Raw genomic sequence first — 19,259 nt, forward strand, 5'->3', positions numbered from 1 at the left:
AACGAAAGAGATTGCGATCGGTTTTGTATGGTTCGGGAACAAACCATACATATATTATGGGCCAGAATTTTGATTTTCTAAACGAACAACTAATAGTGCATTTGCAGCACTGATGGAGTGCAGTAACTTGATGTGGTAGTTCGTTCAACTTTGTGTATGTTAAAGTGCATATGTGGTGTAACGTACAAGTACTTTGTGATTATATTGAATTGTCATTAAAGTAGTGGTTTAAAAATTAAATAATAAAGTGTAAGTAATTACTTGCATTACACATATATTTTCGCCATTTGTTATAATAATCACACCTAAAAGATTAGGTAATCATGGAAAATGCACCGATCGGCAATAATACAAAACTCCCCCTACCCCTCTCATCAGTCAATTCAGTCTTTGACCGTCAGCCCTATATCGCCCTCTGCTGTTCAATACACCCTGCGGCATTAATTTCCAAGTAGAACAAGCTGAACAGAAATATACACTGTCTGGCCAAAAAAGGTCACTGTTTGAATTTAAATCAGCAAGTACTTAAGAGCCAATGATTGAATCATTATTACAGTTCAGTAACGTTATACAGCAATAAAGTGAAGTCAGCTGAGTATCTATATTTACTGAATAGGCAGGTTGAATGGATTTTTAGTTCCCAAATGGCATGGGCATATTCCAGGATGATTATGCCAAGGTTCATTGGGCTGGAATTGCCAAAGAGTGATTCAGAGAGCTTGAGGAATTATTTTCACACATGAATTGGCCACCATAGAGTCGTGACCGTAACCCCACTGAAAGTCTTTGAGAAGCTGAGGAAGAGCGTATCACCAATGCAAGGTCTTGGCGAAAAGCGAATGCAAATCTGGATGAACAAAAACGTCGAGATGTTGCATCAGCATTTGTAAACAATGCCACGACCAATGGGCGGTTTATTACAAAACTTTGTAGCGGATCAGTAGTGATGGAATTCCAAATTGTTTAAGATGACATTAACATCAACATTTGCATGTTGTGATTACATTCCTAAGGAAACAGATCAGAAGGTGAAGAGTTAAAAGTGGCATATGATATGAAATTTCATGACTTTAAGAGTAATATAAGCTATATGAATTCTTCTTACTTATTTCCAGTTAGTGCAAGACACCAGTGAAACTGGGACCAAGTCAGGCAAAAGTTATGCTGAATGATGCAACAGATGTCAAGTTAGGCCTTATAACAGTTTAGAGAGATTAGACTCTATCAAAAATACCTTGTATATCCTTGTTATATCCTTTTTTTCATTACTTAAAATAATTACTATAATTGAAATATATTTTAGCTGTAATTGAGAAGATTAATTATGTGGCCCACACATTAAGCAATAAATAATCGCGAGGTTTTGAAAGAAACACTAAAAAAGTGATATATGCACTGAATGTGCTTTTCTTACTCGATAATTTTGATGGAGACGCGACATGATATTAAGTTATTACTATTATATAGTAAATTACCTGCATCTGTTTTATGTTGCATCCATTTTATGTCCTGCTTCTGCGTATTGGACACTGTACATACTGCTAATTTATACTCCATACTTTATCCTCCAATACCTTTATATTTAATTTTTATCTTTATAAGTGTGTGTGACTAGCTCTGTGGCTTATCCATGACCTGAGTACTAAATTTCACTCCACGGCATGTGCGAACAAGTTTCCCGAATCTTGAATGATAAACCGCTACGTTTACAAAGAATCGTCTGCGGGTCCTTGCTCCAGTCCAGCGTCACTGAGTGAGCCCCGAGCAGGCGGCTTTCTTTGACCTTGCTCCTTACCGATAACAAATCTGAGTTCCAGGTCTTTCCGGTCCTCATTAGTCTTGCTGGTGCCTTGGGAGGGCAGGGACCGATACCGCTGAAGACACAGGACGTCTGTACGCGTCGGCAGTGCCTTGTCTTCTCCCAGTGGAGAAGCCCCATCAACACTTAAACTGCAGGAAAATGAAAACCGTGGCGAGAGAGTTCACGGGAAAGTTTTTCTAGCAAAGAAGAACCTCCGTAAATCTTCAAAGGGACCCATGTTAAGGAGTGTTGGCGGAAGGTCTCCATCTCATACATCTGTCACATCCCAGCTTTCTATTGACTTAATTTTCACTATCCTTTGTTCCTACAGTAATTGCGATGCAATTACATGTATTATTTGTGAAATCTGTTTCTTGCACCAAAGGAAATGATCGAATCTCTTAGCCTATCGCGCATAGAGGTTGGCGGATAGTAAAAGTATCACACCAGGTTGTGAGGTGGAGGGGGTCTGGAGTTTATCCCAGGCAGCATAGACCCTGAACAGGATGCCAGTCAATCACAGGGCAAATACACACAAACATTCACTCACCTTTCACCTTGAACAATTTAGAGACAACAATCTTAAAGCTTAACTGCATGACTCTGGGCTGTGAGAGGAAATCTGCACAGAGGACCAAGTCAAGCCCAAAACTCTGGCTGCCTCCTGACCCACCCACAACCAAAAATCTAACTATTATAATTCTAATCAGTTTTACCAGATGACTAAGATCAAGCGGTACCACTTTACATTAAGGCTCCCGTTTGCCACTTGTAAATGGTAGTTACTCATTAATAAAAGGAAAACTGTGTTATAACTTGAAAGTCGAAAGTTTATTAATCATTTACAAAGTGTTACAACCTAATTAATAACCAGATTATAAACCATTCATAAACTGTAATTTATATGGGTAGCCTTATTGTAAAGTGGTACCGATCAAACAAATACTACAGTTTCCTACAAAACTTGGCGCAAAGTCTTCTGGGTGCAAAATTTTGATTTGTCAGCATAACTGGGGCCTGATTCACGAAACAGGGTTTCTTTTTTAGCCGGATAATTTGTCGGATTCAAGGAAGTTTGGACTAGATGGATTTTAGCTTTGTTCACTGAAATTTAGCCAAGGCTACCTTAAATCCAACAAGTTATCAGACAAAAAGCAAAACATATAATATATAAAATATACTGAGATTATATCCAGATTTACTCTTCTCTCCGTGAGACTCATATCTGTCATGGGAGGAGCATACTCAAGAAATTGAGATATGAATATTCTATAAATAGCTTACTCAAAGATCGTAAACAGAGATCGTATTTTTACGCCATTGTAACTGTAAACAAAGCTTGAATTTTTATACCATCGTTGCATGTCGTGCCAATGCAAATGTGCTCTAAGCAGAGTAATTTATGTCTGATGTCCGTTTCATGAAGTCTGGCTTTAATTTTCCTTCTGGCGAGTTGTCTTAAAGCCCAGCTACTCGGTTTTCACCCCTGCAAGGGAAGCAGGCAGTCGGCCACTTGAAACTGGAGGATGGAGTTTATTTTCTCAATTATCCATTAAGTGTAAGTGGCAGGGTTTAGATTAAAGACATCCTGAAAGGAAATATTATATTTAAACAAACACTGTTACATTTTTACCTAATCAGTAGGAGTAGGTGTATTCATAATTGTTAGATAATTTGGTGCTATTTGATTTTTCAATAAGGCGCTGATTTAAATGTTCCTAGCTTGAGTTGATTTAATTGTTCTTAATTATATGCCGGTGAGCAAAACGGAATAATTATTTAACATGGTTTCCAATTCAAGAATAACAACAGTTAATCTCTCCTCTTTCGCTATTAATAAGCCGTCGCTAATCATTTGATGGCATTAATAGAATGAAAGATTATTTACAAATTTAGAAATGTTCTAGACCATTTCAGCTGGGGGGGGGGGGGACAGACTGAGGCCAGTTGTTCTGTTATTTACACTAGATTGCCATCATTAAAAAGCAAACGACAGCTTTGCAGTCACATTTTACAGTTTTTACAAACATGTAACTCTTGTTTAGACTGTCTTGCTTCCACGAGCTTGATTTTTTTTTCTGTCGCTAACTTTGCTTTTCACCAACTGAAGCGACTCGACCGCCCGCAGCCCCCGCATTCAGTCCGTGAAGAAAATGTGCTTACGTTTGTGTTTCGCCTGCTCCCAGCGCACATTTTAGCCCACATATATACATGTAAATAACAATGATAGTAATAATAATAATACATTTGTTATTTATTATGTAATTGGGGGACATGGGGTGGGGGGGGGAATACGATATTTCTGTAGCAGTTTGTTAATAGTTTAGGATCAGACCCGAAAGTGAAGTGTTACTAATACATTTAAGTTTATTCTGATTTAACAGAAGGCAATACGTCTATAATTTCATAAAACGCTTTGAATTTCCTCCTAACACTATACAGATTTTTCTCAGCCCAACTCAGGATACAAGCTCATTTGACCAACGTCTTGTTAAAGCAGGCTTCTCTCGTTTCCAGTTCTCTGACATGCGTTTCTTGGCAACTGTGCTGTCTAACAACATATAACCTCCCCTGAAGTAGAAAATGCGCCGAATGTTAAATTTTCCGCATAATCCGGGAAGTGATTCAGCAGCTCTGACTGAGGTTTGGCAGCCTGATGCACGGGAAGCGGCAGCAGAGAACAAGTGTTGCGCAGATCGGTAATCGGCAGTCTGCGGGGAGTGAGCCAGAGAGAGGTACGGCAGAGGAGGAGGACTGCAGCTCGGGACAGGGGGGAATACGAGCGCAGGTGGAAGATAGAAGGGGCAACACCAGTAAAGAGGTCTTCGGCATTATAATGGAATTTACTACGGTTATATATGTATTAACATGGTTATATATAGATAGAGATGTATGCGGTGGGCGGGACAATAAAAATCTGTGAATATAATAAAAAAACTAAAAAAGTCTTGTATTTTGATTAGTGACTTATGGTTAAGGTTAGGGCTAGGTTGGGGTTAAGGTTGTCTTTGGTGGGATTAGAGTTTTAAGGTTTTCCCCATAGAAATAAATGGACGGTACCCACAGACATATGAATATAAACGTGTGTGTCGTTTATGTTTATGCTTATATTACATTGTGGGGACTAATTGTCCCCCCCCCCCAATGTGATAAAATCCAGGTATTTTGATGTTGTGGGGGGCATTTTCGGATCCCCACAAAGATCAGTGAAGGCAATCAAAAGACTAGAAATGTCAAAAGTCTTGTATTTTGTTGGTTACTTATGGTTAAGGTTCGGGCTGGGTAGGGGTTAAGGTCGTTATGTTGGGATTAGAGTCTTCCCCATTGAAATAAATGGAGAGTCCCTACAAAGATATAATTACAAACCTCTGTGTGTGTGCGTGTATGTGTGTGTGTGGCCAAGTTGCAGCACTGTGGTATTTGTCGTAAAATATAACGCAAGTAGTTTTATAAAGTAATATATGAAGTGTATCACTGTTGCACAAATAAAGTATTTTGAGTAATCAGAATGTGCATGGGTAACAGTAGGAATCGTTTGTCTCACGAACTTTGATTCTGTTCCAACTCACATGAATTGTGCAGTGATGCCTATATGTGGGTAATTAAGCAGGACGTAGTGATGCCTATATGTGGGTAATTAAGGTTTGTTCCTGGTCTCTGCTACTCGAACCCACAGTGTGCATTTGGGGTGGACCTGCCTTGCACATGCACACAGCCTCTCCCTGAGCCAGTTTGCCTGCAGAAGAACTCTGTCCTACATTCTGCTCGTCTGTGCAGAGCTGGGGCGTGCAATTCTGCCTTGTTACCATGGAGACAGCTCTCAGAGTAGTCCAGGCACCCTCGCCTCAAAATCCCGAGTTTTTTTTTTCCTGAAGTGTTGGCAGAAATGAATGTCTGAGCTCCACTTCACAACTGTAATAACATTGTGGATAATGAAGACGATCAAGGCAATGGTATATAGTTTTTCACGTTCCACAGCTTCTAGTACAGTGATTGTAGCAATGCATGCTGATAGTTTGACAGCTCATAATAATTCATAATCTTGATTTTCCAGTGATCCAAATAAGTTATTGTCCCAATCCTTTGCTTTTCCAAAGCTAAAGATTCTACCCCAATAATACAGGCAAGAATGACTGCTTTGGCAGCGCCGATCCTGACTTTGAGTTTAAATCCTGGGGACGAAACATATTTCAGTCATCTGCTTTGAATCTACTGGAAATTACGCTGGATGGATTTTTAATGACGCCCCCCCACCACATGCTGTCCTGAAAAGCGCAGGCCCAGGGTACGGTTCTGATTAAAGCTTATTAAGGAAGCTGCCAGCAGTTTTCACAAACCGATTGGCCGGCAGCCCTGCCAAGTTTAAAACTAGATTCCAGTGTGCATGTGTATTCTATTTACAAGTTAGGCGGATGCGATTCTGTAATTCACAATTCAGTCTTCTGAAATTACACATGAAGCTACAGGTTGTTTAGCCTGACGTTGTAAAGGTTCGATCTGTTACAAATTCCTCTAATTCATGTGTCTAACTATATGCAGCAAGAAAATTCTGGCCTTCACAGGAGATAAATACACAAATATTAATCAACAACGTCACCATTCGAAATCGAGAAGTCCATACAGTTATGCATTAATATTTATTGCAGGTAGGTTTAGTCGACAAAGATATATTCAAATAGCTTTTGCCTTGTATGTTTTTGTTTCGCAGAAGGGACGGGTGTACGATCTGTACAACGAATTTTCTTCCGTACGTGTAGGTAGATCCCATTTTAAGGAACAATTACGTTTAGTATTTTCCCCTTGTGTTTCTATACATATCAATTAAAATAGTTATGGTTTTGAAATTTTCTTTCCTGTGACAGGCCACTCTGGCTCTCGCCCTCTTCGTTTGCCCCAAAGTGCTGAGGAAGTCAAACTGACTCTTGACTCGTTGTGGAAAGAATCCTCTTTAATCTGCAGTCCTCTCCTGCCGTGTCTGGAGGAATAGCCGAAAGACCACTTGAATGACTGGGAGGGAGTTTGGCTTTTTGTTTTTGATTATGTTGCTAGTTCACGGCATGAGTAAAGCCCAGCGGGTTGTTTCACACAACCACAGAGCGGAGAGACTCTCCGGCTTCATGTTTTTTTTTCTCCCACGGCTCAAATGTTTACCGCCGCGGACTGCCGTGACTCAGAGGATGCGTGCGATCCCGTAATCCGCGTATGACACTAGGCAAAACGGTCGTCCATTCACCGAGCTGCAGCCCCCCCAAGAAAGAAAAACATGCATTCAGCCCAGAATACACCCACGCAGCCTAAAAGTGCTGCAATTACTTATGGGGAAAAGTGAAATCGTTTAGATTAATAGAGACCGATGCGGCCAATGATGTGGTGGGAAAGACGTGAGCATTTAAATCATCTGTTTCCGCATTTCAGACCTCAATCACTGAGACGTTATATGCCACTACGTGCACTGATCCATTTAAGAGTGTTTTCAGTAATTTAATGACTGAAATTAAACGGAGACAAGGATGAAAGCGACAGTTGGAGGGTGAAATGAAACGCGCATTTGATTTAAAACAGCAATTACAAGAACAAATGACAAAGCGTGTTTTTGCACCGCCCTCTAAAACACTGTATCTTGAACAGTAATTGCATTTTAAATAGAGCAACTTAATGAAACATTAACTGACCTCAAACCATTCGCTAATTTATTCGAGTTTTGTAAGGTCTGTAGGCCTAAGCAATATATATATATAATGTTACTGCACGTGAAAAATGCCATTTAACAGATTTTCGTTTGTTCTTCTATTTTCGTCATTAAAATCCACAAAATATAGGAAACGAAGTCCTAGGTTGAATTTAAAAGACAAAAGAATTAAAAGACAAATTGGCACAAGAGGCGGGAGCCTGATTGAAGGTATTTATCCTTGTGGCCTTGATGTGACACACACCCCACGTTAGACCGGAAGGTCAAATAAGCACGAAGCGCGCTGAAAGATGTTTAGCTTCATCAGCGTACTGGGTTTCTCGCGCTGTTTTAAACACACGTGTGACAAGGTTCCCGTGCGAACTGTGAAATTGACACCACAGCTCAGTTTGAACTGGGAGTTTGTCAAGAGATAAAACCTAATGACCAACCGTGTTGGTCTGATGAGCCGTGGGCGGCGATGTCTCAGGATGATCGTGTCTGTGCGAAATAAAATTTAAAAAAAGGTTTTATGGTTTTTGACATGGAGTCCTGCGGCGATCTGAACTGAATAGCTGGGCGGTGCAGCTGAGCCGCCGAAGCCGGTTCCGAGGGGAACCGAATGGAATGCGACGCATTTCCCTTTGCAAGCACGCTGCCAGCCCGACTCCAGCCGCTAACACGTGACTCACTTTCCTGAATGAACGGAAACATGGCAATCTGTAATTAGCCAAATAAGGGAAAATATTAACAGATCTCAGTGCTTTGGAAAAAACATGATATTTTCAAAGCGGATTTGGGGGAGGGTGTCAGTGGGCTTAGGACCTGTCTGGCGTGTATTTAATAAAGCGCAGTAAAACATGGACAATACTGTTCGCAAGATTCAGATACAGATGATTATTGCGACAAGGCTGCGAACTGACTGCCTAGTCGGTACAGAACGCTGTATCTCGTTGTTAAAATATTTTGAATTTCGTTTACCATTATTATTTTGCTAACATAAATAAAATAAATTATTTGTCGTTTTTTATTTCAGAATATAACATTATAAACATTTATTTTCATTTGCATCACATCGTCCTAATTGTTTTTACGTGAACTTCCGGTAGCCTACCGAAGTGAAAAATTGAATATTGACTCATGCCACTAGGTGGCGATATAAAGCATAAAGTAAGTAGTCGCTGGCAGGTTCATTTGTGCAGGCTGCTGGAACACTCTTCTCATTCTAACACTGCTCGTACTGAGCCTTCATGAGAAGTAGCCTCTCCTCCACAAAACAGTTACAAAATATTATAGTTACAAAATATTTGTCACATTTTTATTCAAATGTAGGCTACATCTTCTGTTTCTTCGTCAGGAATAACCTCTGTCTCCCAGCGCAAATTATTTGGTTGAACTACCAGCTTTAGTTTCTAGCTTGACGCAAATGGAAGTGAACAAAGAGATTTAACATAATAAAGCAAGTGAATAAATTCACATGCTTGCGTACTTGAAAGATTTATCGCAAATAATCATGTTGTCCAATGACAAGATAATTCTTCATGCGCAAGCGCAATTCTAATTTAGCTACTCTAGCAGCTTTTGCAGACAACGCGACCCCTGCTAAGCTACTGTTTTGTGGATTAATTTGTACAACAGGCCAAGTCAGAATCCCTGGATGCAATGTGCAATTTTCGAAGCCCAAACGGGGAATCACCGTTTACCGGCGGAACCCGTGAGGAATCAGTCTGCATGCATGATTAACGGGAGGTAGCGGTGACAAGAGTAGCGTGCCGTATCCTTAGTTCAGCACGTGCACCATCTTCTGATTTGCTCCACAATATCACATTTGAAATGTGACAGTGCCCACGCTCTGCTTTTCTGAAAACAGCACAGGGACCGATGGCCGAATGACTTAAATGACGGGGGATTTCGTGGGAGGCTACCCCTTAATTAACTGCCATGGACTGCGCTCCAGTACAGGATCACTCCTGGAGGAGAGTGGAAAGGTAATATTCCATCACAAGGCGCGTAAAAGATGCATTGTGCTTTATGATGAACTGACCGTTGCATAAAATGCTGTGGTACTCATGTCTTCCTATTTTATTATCGACACGACGCCGGTAACAGACCTTGATTAGATGTGGCAATACTCGTGCTCTCGTGTTTAAAGCAAGACAAAGGGATGCTTCACACTCCCCAATATAAAACCGTAGTAACAATGTAAGCGTTCGCAACGGAAAGCTTTCTCTGTGTTTAAGTGTTTCAGCCATTATTAGCATGGCACGGGTTACATTTAGGTTTTAGTTCGCTATAAATGCAAACCTTTCATGATTTATTATGCTGAAATTTATATTATTTTTGCCGATACACGTTTTTCTTGAATTCATTTGATTTGTGTTTATAAAATATTTATCACTGTTTTGTCATATGTATTTCATATGTTGGTAATGTTTATAACCCCACATTTAAATTTGATTTTGCATAATAAATACGTTTTATTCCTGTTACTATGGTTTTTTTCGTATGTCACGTGACATCACAAGGTGGACGTATTTCAATGATTTGAGGCCAATAATTCACCATTATTGATAGAGTGCGTAAAACATAATATGAACATACGAATTCGGTTTAACATGGATTAAATACTCTACCAGCATAACCCAGTGTGGCTATTTAAGCATTTGATCCAGTGGATTACTGGACTTGTCACACGATTTCTGTCTCAGCGCCGAAGTGGTTAGTTCAATCACATGAGGACTCATTTTCAACATCTAATAATCACAGCTAGGCTATCCCAAGAAATTTAGAGAGGAAAACACATTAAAATACCTCAAATTCAACATCATCACTATAATTTCTTTTACTTTACAGTGTTTAATGTTCAGAGTGAGTTGGAACATCACTGTCATGTGTTAACTTTGTAATGTTTAAAGTGGATTTAGACTACTGCATATTGTGCGTGTTGGGTTCTCATTGTTTTGTAATTGAAGCTATATAATTGCCAAATTACAGCGATTTGTTGTATTATTCCTATGTAACGGACACTGTCATTCAAAGTCTTAAGTACAAGAACATTGTATTAGTGCTATTTATATTTACACTGAACGTTGAGTTACCCAATAGTGTTAATTTCGGATTAACTGTATAGATGTCAACTCCGTCATCTCTCGCTGTAAACCACCTGGGATAGTTAGTGTGCTGACAACACTCGTGTGGAATCTCATTCTCTCGGAAAGAAATCCACCAAATTTCCAGTCCTATTATTATTATTATTATTATTATTATTATTATTATTATTATTATTATTATTTCGGTAAGGTGGTGTGGCGGGGCGGGACAGGGCGTGGCGGGGGGCGTGTGAACGAAACCTGTCCCATGGAGCATAGGGCAGGGGGTGCAGCCACGGCAGATACAGAGCGGGGGCGGGATTTGAGCCCACAGCTGCCACAGTGAGGCCGCGGTGCTGCCCTCTTGTGAGGAAATGAGGAAATGTCAGAGCTAATTATGGAATTCGTGGAGAACAATAAGATGGTGACCTGCTTCTAATTAGCCAATTAGTGTCGCATTTTCACTTTTTTCTGCACATGGTTTTACTCCGAGTAGAAACTGCAGTGATACAGTTAGGAGGAGGCAATGATTCACTGGCAATGATTATTGAGAGGAAACTGATAGTGTATTTGTTTAGTTTTATTACTTAAGGGAATCAAAACTGTTGTTATTGGGTACTGGCAGGTAAGTGTAAGTGTGAAAACTGGCTTCAGATAGTGCTTCAAATTCTTATTTCTTTACACGTAGTCAGCCTCCCGTATGTATAAAAAAACTAATTCAAGATTTTTTTGGTTTAACCAAAAATATTGGTGAAATTAACCCACAATTTTCACCAAGACGCCAACAAGAAGCCCCACTAATCCAGGTACCAGAGCAAAGCTTGAGAAGAAAAAAGAGAGAAAGTGATTCACAGTGAAATCCCACAACCAGTGGTGGAGATTCACCATGCAAAAGTGAGTGGAGATTTTCGTAATTTTCTTTTTGTATCGAAATAAAACATTCTGACCAAAATTTAATTTTTACCTGCCAGTATCTGTTAGTGACTGCTGTCCAAAATAGGGTGGGAAAGACGTGGTTTCAGGCAGGTCTTTTTTATATAAGTAGAGGGTTACACACACACACACACACACACACGTCTAACATGGAATGTGCCTTCTAAGGAGCATCTGAGCTAAAAGCCATAAATCATTGAAAGATACACAGATTAATGACATAAATAGCTGTACTGCCTTTGGGGGGGTTCAGGAAACTCCATAAGGTGTTTTTCTTTGAGCTAAATCTTTCTCTTCCTGTACAGTGAAGCTTTTGGATTGAGCCCAGATAAGACATTCAGTCCCCTGTTAACTTACAACCACCTATTCAACGTATAACATGTACAGTATCAGTTTTGAACAAACAGCAGTATATTTTCCTGCTTAAGGTTCTTTTCGTAAGTTCGGCTGGAGACATAGACCTGATGTAAACATTTGTTCTCAGGATGAAAAACGGCTGTATATTATTGTTGAGGGGGAGGGGGCTTCTTATTTGCCAGAATATTCTCAGTTTACCATAATGAAGATGTGTTTACGTCTTAGAAGCAGTTTTGTTTTGTGTAGTCTGTTTAGTGTAGCCGGACCCAACAATGAAGTCAGGTCATTGGTGACGTATAACCATGACCCAGAATACTCACAGTTTGACTGGAAATGGGGTATTTTGTTTGTTGATATGTTGTAGTATTACTGGCTGTACACGAAGAATTGTAATAATCTGTAGCTGTATTGCCTCCCTTGCCACTGACCCGGGAATGATTTGCCTTGTACTCACTGACAAAGGTCACAGGCTGAATGACATTAAGCTGAATTTAAATTGGCTGTTAGCAACACATCAGTCAGGTTTTCCTCCAAATCCAGAAATCATATTATTGTGAAACTTGGTTTGTATGATGATCACAGCTGCCCTCTCCGGGGGGGGGGGGGGGGGGCGGCGCGTGGGTCCATGTATACAGTGGAGTGGGGGTGGATCCATATATACAGAGCAGGTAGCAATATCATCTTGCATCATATGGTTCTAATAAGCAGTCTGGTGATAACGAAATACTGATGTTCAGGATTTCACAAAATGCGGTACACTAATAGAAAACAGAAAGTAGCCTTAATCTAGAAAGAATGAACTTGGTTAACAGGTATTTTGGAGAACCTCATAGGTCTGGGGAAAGAGGCTTGAGCAAGATTGCTTAGTAGCCCGAGTGCAGGTGTTTGCCAGCGGATGCCAAATCTGCCCATGCAGATCCTTTATCTGGATGATTTCGCTTAGAACCTTAATTCCACTATGCTGCAGAATCCCATCGTCAGCTGACAGACGAGAAGGTCGCCGATCGTCCTGCTATTCGGCAGATGCTGAAACAGACCTCATTACGCTCATGCCAACTTGAGCGTCTTAGCGTTCAAAAATCCATCTGCAAATGGAACTTTCGTGAATCAGTGTCCCCATAAATTTGACCAAGGAGAGAGATGTTTGAAATGTGTGATGTTTTCTGAGCTGAAAGTGGAAGAGCAACATAGAAGCTCAACAATCCTGAAGGCCTTGCTCCTTGGTGAACCTCCTGTCCAGTACTAAACAAGTCATCGGTGTCTCTGGCCAGCTGGGAAACCGTTCTGTAGCAGGTTCCTCTTGTCTCATGTTACTGTCCAGTGTATCCATCCCTTCTTTTGTCCAAAAATGATCTTTTCCCCAGTTAACTGAGCTGTAAGTAGAAGAGTAAAGACTCATTTAGGGAAAGTGCTATTTTCCTTTGTTTCTCGGTAGCGAGCATCTCCAAGTAAGTCCAGGAGATGTGTGGATTTATCAGGGTGTAAGGCTAGAGATGAAGAACATTCGGTGAGGTCATGCATCAGCAAAAGCCCAGGACCACAGAGTCATTTTAACGAGCCGCTGGGAGGCATGATATGCCCAAAAGCCAGTGACCTTGAATAATTTTTGAATTTCACTAACGACTGAAAGTTAATTAGCAGACGAGGTCATGATTTACTGCACTTTACACCACCAGCTTACATTTCCTCCCTTTCCTGATGTAATTGATCTGAATTCTTCGATGAGGGCTATATAACAGTGTTTTTTTCTGTTGTGGCAGGGTGTCTGAGCATCAGTGTTGGGCATTTCAGGTTCAAAAGCTACAAATCCAGACCAAGGTTGTGTTTCTACCAGTTGAGCATAAAGAGTCTCAGTCACAGAGTACAGCTGGTTGGTAGAAAGGAAATCTTGGTCTGGATTTGTAGCTTCTGGCTGTAGAATGTTTATGTCATGGAATGCAGTGTATGACCAGAGACTGATGGAGCCACCTCTGTCTCTTTTCTAGGGACTACATAGGGGAACGCTGCAACCTGTCCAGGAGTACCGGCCATTTGACAGGTGAGAAATCAAAAGCTCAATCTCTGCTCAGAAGTCCTCAACTCCTCCCCCCCCAGGAGACATCCACTTCATGTTTAGTATACGGTCGAGGCGTCCCTGATCAGTGTGGGTCGCCATTTTGTATTATGCGTTTGCCCCCCGTCACCTCCGTGTTGGCGGTCACGATCGCATATCGCTGTTTTTAATCACGTTTAACGAGCTTTTGGTGTACAGTTTAAGAGCTGCGAGATATTTAATCGCTGCCAATGTAGCTATGATTGAGTCTTCTGGGACTGCCTCCGAAAAAATAATTTGAAAAAAAAAAAATCGGCTCCGTCATTTTATCTCGCTGAGGTTTTTTTCCTGGCATGCGGAGGCGGGGGGGGCGTCTGCCATTTGGCCCCAGGCAGCCCCAGCACCTCTTTCCTTCAGCCCCGAGATGGGCAGAAAAAGGGGTGATTTGCGTGCGGATCCATGCTGAGGTGTAACACAGCTCGTAAATCCTACCATGCGGTAATAAAACTCCCTGATCAATACGCGCACAGCCCACACGAAGGGTCTGACAGTGACTATGATCATCATCTCTCGACAGCCTCTGCCGCTCTGCCCGGCTTATCTGAACTCCCCTAGTGCTTTTTATTGTTATAATATAATGTTTCTATTACCTACGTGTTTGCTTTGCTGACACTGTCATTTAGGCTAACGTTCGTTGGTCCGCATTTTAAATATTTATCCAGCTGGATATTTCCAGCAGCAGCCTGGAGAGACCTGTCCCGTTCATTTAATTACTGCGTTACCTGCTCCGTACACGAGAGTTCAGTAGTAATAATAATTATCATCATTATTTTGTTTAGCCAGCCGACATTCCACCCAGGGTGCTCCCCTGCCTTCTCTCCCGTGCTTTCTAAAATAAGCTCCAGCCTCTCCGTAACTCTGAACTGGATAAACGTTTACGTACCGTAGATGGACACTTCCCATTTAACAGGAAGCAACCCCGGAGCTTTAGCCAACGCTTTGGAAAAGGCCTTCTCAGAATTGGCCGAGAACGTTCCTATGAAATGTTATTTCCACTCTTTACATTTTAACAAAGGTTCGGTCAAACATCAGTACAATAACATCATGACCTGAAAACCATTAAAAAAAAATTGTTTTATAATAAAATAATATTTTATAAAAGTGCTATATGGGTACACTGCCAATGTACCATCCAGCCTCAAACCCATGACCTTCGAGGGGTAAAGTGGCAGTGGTACCCGCCCTTCTACCATGCCTTTCATTTGCTTTTATATTATTATTCTTAGTTATAGCTGTAATAGTATTAGTGTGATAATGTTCTGGGAACATCAGGAAAACTGGGTACTTTGAATATATCCATTCCTTAATCGTCACATTCTGTAAACATTCCTAAAATGAACCATTGTTAGCATGGTTAGCTGATATTCTTACATTGTATTTGTCTTAAGGTGATGATACACGATGTCGCAATGTTGCCAGTCAATTGCCATCCAGGTGAGACAGAGGGCAACTCCTCTGGATCTGAATAATCGCGAAACGCTGCCCACTGCTGATGTAAAGTTTTCCAAAAAGAAATGTGTCGCTCAGTGTCAGTGAGAAATTGCCTGATCAAGATCGGTAAGCAAATTGTCCGGCAATGTTACTCAAAAAGTTGCCCTGTGTATCATCACCTTTACAGTCTTGTATTTGATATTTCACGAAAGCAGCTCAGGTTATGAATCATTCCCAAAGGTACAACAGCAGGTACATCCTAAGATCTGAGCTAGTGATGGGTCCTTCACTTATCCCTAGCCCCTTCTCTAGCTGTTTTAAATTACTGTCCTTAACTACTATAACCTCTAACTCCTGCTCTGCCATTTTTTCTTACCACTGATGCTCCTCGTAATTCCGTCAGATTGGCATCACGGTAATTTTGTTTTGCAGACTTTTCGAGCGATGAGGCGGAGAAGGCCCCCCCCCTGCAGTCTCACACCCTCAGGGATTTTGAGCAGGTACGTCACCCCGTGTTTTTTCACATGCTTACTTGTTTGAAAGCTCCACACGTGACCACAAAGATGTGGTTTTGTAGACGTAGAGGTCTGGACAGGATCAACAAACTCCACAGCATGTTTGGGGCCTCTCAGTATGGCAGGGTTCAGGCTCTGGGACGGACAACTGAGCGGTAGTGTAATGCCCAGTGGCCACCAGAGGGGGGCGCCCCATTTGATCAGCGTTGACAGAGTGGGAAGGAAGATGACAAATGACAACTAGGTTAATCAAATTTTGCTTAGGGCCCTAAAAATGGTTGGGTCAAGCCTGGACCTGCCACTGATATTTCGTTTTGCCTTTTTTGTGATCTGTGCCTTGTTGATTTGCATTGTGCCACATGTCTAGCTACCATGGCCCACAGATTCTGAAATATAAGAATGGTCTGGAGAGGCGAGCGATTCTGTTCTTTTCCTGGAAGTATGGCTTGAGATGGAATGCAGTCTGAGATTGGAGGTGGAGGTGGGGTGTTCGCTTCTGGCCGAGTTTGCCAGGCCCACCAGCGAGAAGGTTCCAAACTCACAGGAAGTCATGAATCACGGCCAGTCATAATTTAGCAGAACCATTCGGCTTCCTTAGGAAACAGTTCCTGTAATCCTCTGAAGTGTTCCTGGCCCCTTACAACTAGAAAGAGGGTGACGGATTGTTCTACAAGACACCGGATCCCTTAATGTGCACCCAAGTACCAACAGAACATCTTTCATGTAGAAGGATGAAGGGATTGTGAGAAAATATTTGTTCTTTTAATTCACAAAATATTATCTCTGTCTTTTATGTACTTTAAATGAAATTCTAATAGTTCTGTTTAAATACCCTTTATGTTAATCTTAGCAGCTGTTTACCTTCATTTTTTTCCCACTGGAACCAGTTTTTCGCGGTGGAATGGCTTTGAAGATATTAAAGCATATTCGGACATTTCGAGCATCTGTTGGTACACAGGAATCAGTGCATGATCTTTGAATTTGAGGGCAGAATCTGGCATCGCTTGTCACTCTTTAGTTTGTTTGCTGTGCAGTGGCAATTCATTTTCAGGCTAAATAATAATTTAGCATGTTGATGTCGGTGACTACTTGGAATTTTGTAATTAAAGAATGGAAAGCAATTTTTTTTCCTGACCAGAGAGGAGGAGTTGGCTGTATATGAAACAAGACATTCACATAATAATAATAATAATAATAATAATAATAATAATAATAATAACTATTTAGTTAATAATAATTATTACTTAAGTTACTTAATAATTATTAAGACAGTCACATGACAAGCAAAAGTGTGAGTTGGATGTAACCTAGACCCGGCCCATTATGTTTCTGTGGAGTGTCAAATTTGAGCTTTTCCTTATCAACACAGGATGTTTTAAGGATCATTTTCATGTCTCATTAAAGCAACAACAATACTCTTATTTTTCCCTTTTTTGAAAATGGATTGGAAAAAAATCAATAGAACCAGGGCATTTATATATATAACTTGTATATTCATAATTCGAAGAAAGAATTGTGTACAATTTGTATTATTTTTATGTTAATGTTTACACAAGTCGGCAAAAATACTCCCACGGGCCAGAAAAAGCCCAAAGGCGCTGGTCTCTGAGCAGCCCTGATTGTCTGTGCATTATTTTATTTTCCGTTTAATCTGAAATTACTTCCTATGTGAAACACTGTAGACGGGGCCGCACGTCTCAAACTCCATTTAGCGCCCTGATTAATGAAACTTCTGTATGTGTTGTTTTAGATGATGGATTTGTTTACTTTTTACCTAGAGACGCAATCTGCCCAATAAGTCATCATTCATTTCCGTTTTAAGATTTTAGTATCTAAAAAAAAATCGAAAGCATATGGTAATTATACATTTTAATATATCTGATTTTCCTCCAGTTAAGTAATTTACCGTAATGAGAAGCAGTGCATGGTGTAATCTTGCTTATTAAAGGATTGTGATTCATTTCAGAAATGCATCAGTGATTTTTGGGTTTCTACGTAAATCCCTCATTGTTTGTTTGCATTTACATTTGTTTTCTTAATGCTGTTTGTGTATGGGTATGGTTCAGCGTAGCTAATTTTCTGCTACACAAATATAAATGGTTCTGTAGGACCAGTTCGAAGACTGTTGCCTGCACCGATTCTGTGGCCCTTTAACTGGATTCTGAATCAGTGGCGAAAAAGGAAAAGTCGTTGATGACAAATGCGTTTGATAGGGAGAGAGAATTTGTCTATTTCTAGTTAGTGAGCGTTTTGGTACGTTCTCAAAAGCAGAACTTTGCATATCCAGAGACAACGTGGCATATGGGAGCGCTGTCAGCTCCAGGGGTAGCGTAACGGCACCGTAGAATCATCACGCAATCTTGTACGCCCTTACCATGTTACCGAAGGCTCTGCCTGCTCACGGATAAGACGCTAACCGCTAGCATGTGTCTGCCATGCAGTCTGGCCTGAATTATTTTCCATTTTCTTTCATTTTGGCTAAATTTGCTTTGATTGGGTTATTACTTTCTGACCTGACAGGGATCCTCTGCGGTTTATGTAAATTGCAATACGTTTCCAATACGTACTAAAACGGAAAGCCTCGTCTGACGCGATATCAGTCACACCCAGTACTCCTGTCCAAGACCCGTAGCCCTAGTGTTTAGCTAGGAGCGCACTAGCGCCACCATCTGGTTGAGAATAAATAGCGTGAAAACTCCTTATTTTCCTGGCTGCAGGAAAGGAGATGGAGTGGTTTAAAGATCAGACCCGTTTTTGAATGAAGTTTATTTTAAAAGGATGTCACTGGATTGAGCTTAATTGTTATGGAGGCGTCGATGACGCAGTGACCATTTGACAGAGGCACAAGCAAGGAGGACAGAGGGGACGATATCTGTGTTCTTGGACAGAGTCCATGAGTGAAGTCTGGCAGGCGACTTCTCATCTGGCTTAAGGAAAGACGGCTACATGACAGCCTGTCTTTACACGGATTCCCACCCTGCTCCGCTCGCAGGTCTAACAAATGTCTTTCAGATTGGTTTAATCCCAGGCCCAGCCACTTGGGAGTGCTTACGTCTCTCAGAGGGCAGATGTGAATTTTTATGACATATCTGCGGGCAAACACTGTAATTCTCCATCTGTACGCGGGGTTGAATGGGAACAATTACAAACAACCAAGAATATGTTTTTTTGTTCTTTTATTTCATTACCCGACGAAATTGTACAATTACGATGAAGTCAAGATTTTTACTGTGGTTGTAAGTCCATAAAGCGAACACGTTGTAATTGGTTTTGCATCGTTGTCCAAATGCCTCTTAAAAAGTAGAATAAAAAGGAGAGGAAACATAAAAAATAGCAGTTTTAATGAGACATCCGTGTCGAACATAGTCATTAG

The 19,259-nt window shown here is 40.9% G+C and overlaps 1 protein-coding gene across 1 annotated transcript in view; it reads left to right on the plus strand.

The window, feature by feature from the left end:
• Positions 1-9,332: 9,332 nt before the first annotated feature.
• The window catches only part of LOC125716482 (myomegalin-like), a 58,556-nt gene continuing 48,629 nt past the window's right edge, over positions 9,333-19,259 (plus strand). The window contains exons 1-3 of the mRNA XM_048988796.1: positions 9,333-9,457; positions 13,834-13,886; positions 15,804-15,871. Of these exons, the coding sequence (XP_048844753.1) occupies positions 9,411-9,457; positions 13,834-13,886; positions 15,804-15,871 (168 nt within the window). The 5' untranslated portion in view covers positions 9,333-9,410. The remainder of the gene's footprint in view (positions 9,458-13,833; positions 13,887-15,803; positions 15,872-19,259) is intronic.

Source organism: Brienomyrus brachyistius, chromosome 21 (assembly GCF_023856365.1).
Source record: "Brienomyrus brachyistius isolate T26 chromosome 21, BBRACH_0.4, whole genome shotgun sequence".
Taxonomy (NCBI): domain Eukaryota; kingdom Metazoa; phylum Chordata; class Actinopteri; order Osteoglossiformes; family Mormyridae; genus Brienomyrus; species Brienomyrus brachyistius.